A 2,213-nucleotide genomic window follows, 5' to 3' on the forward strand; every position below is an offset into this window, starting at 1 on the left:
CCCTGGTCGTCCTCCTACCGATGATTCTGACGAGGACGACGAAGACGATCAAGACAATGAAAGCGAGGCCCCGGCCAACGATGGGTGAGCGAGGCGCTTTCATATTCCTTATGCATCTTTTTGGGACTTTATACGATATTCTTTACACAAAACCTCTTAATATTGTATAATCTTTGTATTTCTTGTAGTTTTTGTTAGGTAGACTAATAAAAGCTTGTATCTTGTTGTTTTTCTACTAGTGTGAAAGAAGACTGAAGTCGCCTAAACTGACTTAGAGACTTTTTCAACCAATTTCTAAGTTCGTTCTTTTAATTATAAAATCGCAAAACGTTTATCTCTTGATTTCACAAGGTACATTATATGTTATAATAGATCACTATCCTCCCCCCTACTTTCAAAATCAACTGTCCTCAGTTGTTCCGCCAAGCGTGAAGAGTGCGTCTGAAGCGACGACAATTCTATTAATAGCACATGTGATTATCATACATGATACCTCCTGAAATGATGCTCAACTCCTGATGAGCGCTTTGTCAAATTCTTCATTCTCTAGTCAGGGGTGTAGAACAGTGGAACGACTTAAAAGACGAGAAAAATCGTCGAGTATTGTAGCACAATTCACGACGCTTTTACCCAGCCTAACATGTCACCTCCTGTACCTCTCGCTTCCACTCTCGTCATCCGCGACAATATCAATGAAGCGTTTAAGACTTATGTCAACTCGAAGCCGACATTCCAGCCCCTTGTTCTGCTCAGCATGCTTTCTAGCATCGCTGGACTCTGCGTACGCTTCTTATAATATATACGTGAATGTCATTTTAATTCGTATGTCTTGCTTCTTGTTAGGGGACTCTTGTCACCAGTGGCGATCCCGCCATTTTCACTGATCACAACTTATCGGAGCCTGTCTTCATCGTTCGCCAAGAGTACAATAGTCTCAATGACTTGGACAAGTCCGTTACCGCTCCTGTAGGCTTCAATGTCTGTCGGGACTTCTGTAAGAAGGTCCAGATCATCCGAGATGCAGGAAACGCACAGAAGCGTGGCGCCGCTGATATCGCTGCAGCCCTCGCTGATGTTAAACCCAAGGTCCGTTATTTTTCTTTAATCTCGTTTTTCTATTTTTAATCGTTCTCTTGCTCAGCCTCGCCCTCGTAAAGCCGTGAAATCCAAGGCTGTCATCGACGACAAGGACGACGACGAGATCGAGATTATTGGCGATGTCGACGTCACAATGGGTGCGTCTGATGGTCCCATTACTGCCGCTTCAGGTCCTGACGCCGTGCGTATCTCTTAATTTTCATAGGTCTTATTAATTCATTTACTCGGTCATTCGCGCAGATGAAAATCGACAACCTCTTCAATGGGGAAGTCGAAGCGAAGGTCGCTACCAAGGATAAGGGCAAAAAGCGTGCCGCAAGCAAGGTAAGCCACGCGACACGTTCTTTTTGATTTTTAATACGCAAATGCTCATAAATTCGTTGTTAGTTCCCATTCAAACGCGCAGAGACTGTGCGTATTCCGTACGCGTCTGTCCCTGGCATGGACACTAAAAATCGTATTTTCTTCAAGGCGACCGCTATCGAGAATGGTCAGGTTGCGTCGTCCAGCAACAAGCGGGCTCGGATTGATCCCTCTTCTGCCACTGACCTTGCCCGACCTTCAGCGTCGTCGCGGTACGTCCTTTCAGTTCTTTTTTTTATAGAAATAACACGAAGCTAACATCATATTTATATCATTCTGTGCATAGGACACTCTTTGTCACTTGATAGTTCCATCAAGGACTTTATCACGCAGCGCACCCGCACCGTTCTCGACAAACCCATGCCTGGCGAACCCACGCTGGATTATTATTGTACTACCGAGCTGGACTTGCGAAACCGCGTCATTACTGTCCTTCAGCATATGGACTTAGAGCTCAAACTCTTTGAAGTCGTCAATGCTGAGTATGAGACTGTTGCTGACTTGCTCAAAGATTATGAGGAAATCGAGGCGTTTCTCGCTTAAGTAGGCAATTATACGGACTTAGTAGGGGTCTGCTAATACTTCTAGAGTGCCCACTGGTTCGTCCATGTTTTCTTCTGAATTTGAAAACACTTCATCTCCAGGTTGCCAATCTCTTCTAGAAAGTCCATCTGCTGCAAAGGTCTTCCCTTTTACATGTTGCAACGTAAAGTGGAACATGAGGATTTTGTCAATCCATCTATTTACAGTAG

General features: G+C 44.6%; 1 protein-coding gene across 1 annotated transcript; it reads left to right on the plus strand.

Annotated features, from left to right (window-relative positions):
* Positions 1-640: 640 nt before the first annotated feature.
* Positions 641-2,004, plus strand: LACBIDRAFT_335112 (uncharacterized protein; the record flags this gene model as incomplete). Its single annotated transcript, XM_001889962.1, has 6 exons — positions 641-781; positions 844-1,086; positions 1,142-1,279; positions 1,339-1,422; positions 1,486-1,673; positions 1,770-2,004. 6 exons carry the CDS (start codon positions 641-643, stop codon positions 2,002-2,004), a joined length of 1,029 nt encoding a protein of 342 aa, XP_001889997.1.
* Between the last annotated feature and the right edge of the window lie 209 nt (positions 2,005-2,213).

The sequence above is a fragment of the Laccaria bicolor genome, genomic scaffold (genome assembly GCF_000143565.1).
Source record: "Laccaria bicolor S238N-H82 LACBIscaffold_76 genomic scaffold, whole genome shotgun sequence".
Lineage (NCBI taxonomy): Eukaryota > Fungi > Basidiomycota > Agaricomycetes > Agaricales > Hydnangiaceae > Laccaria > Laccaria bicolor.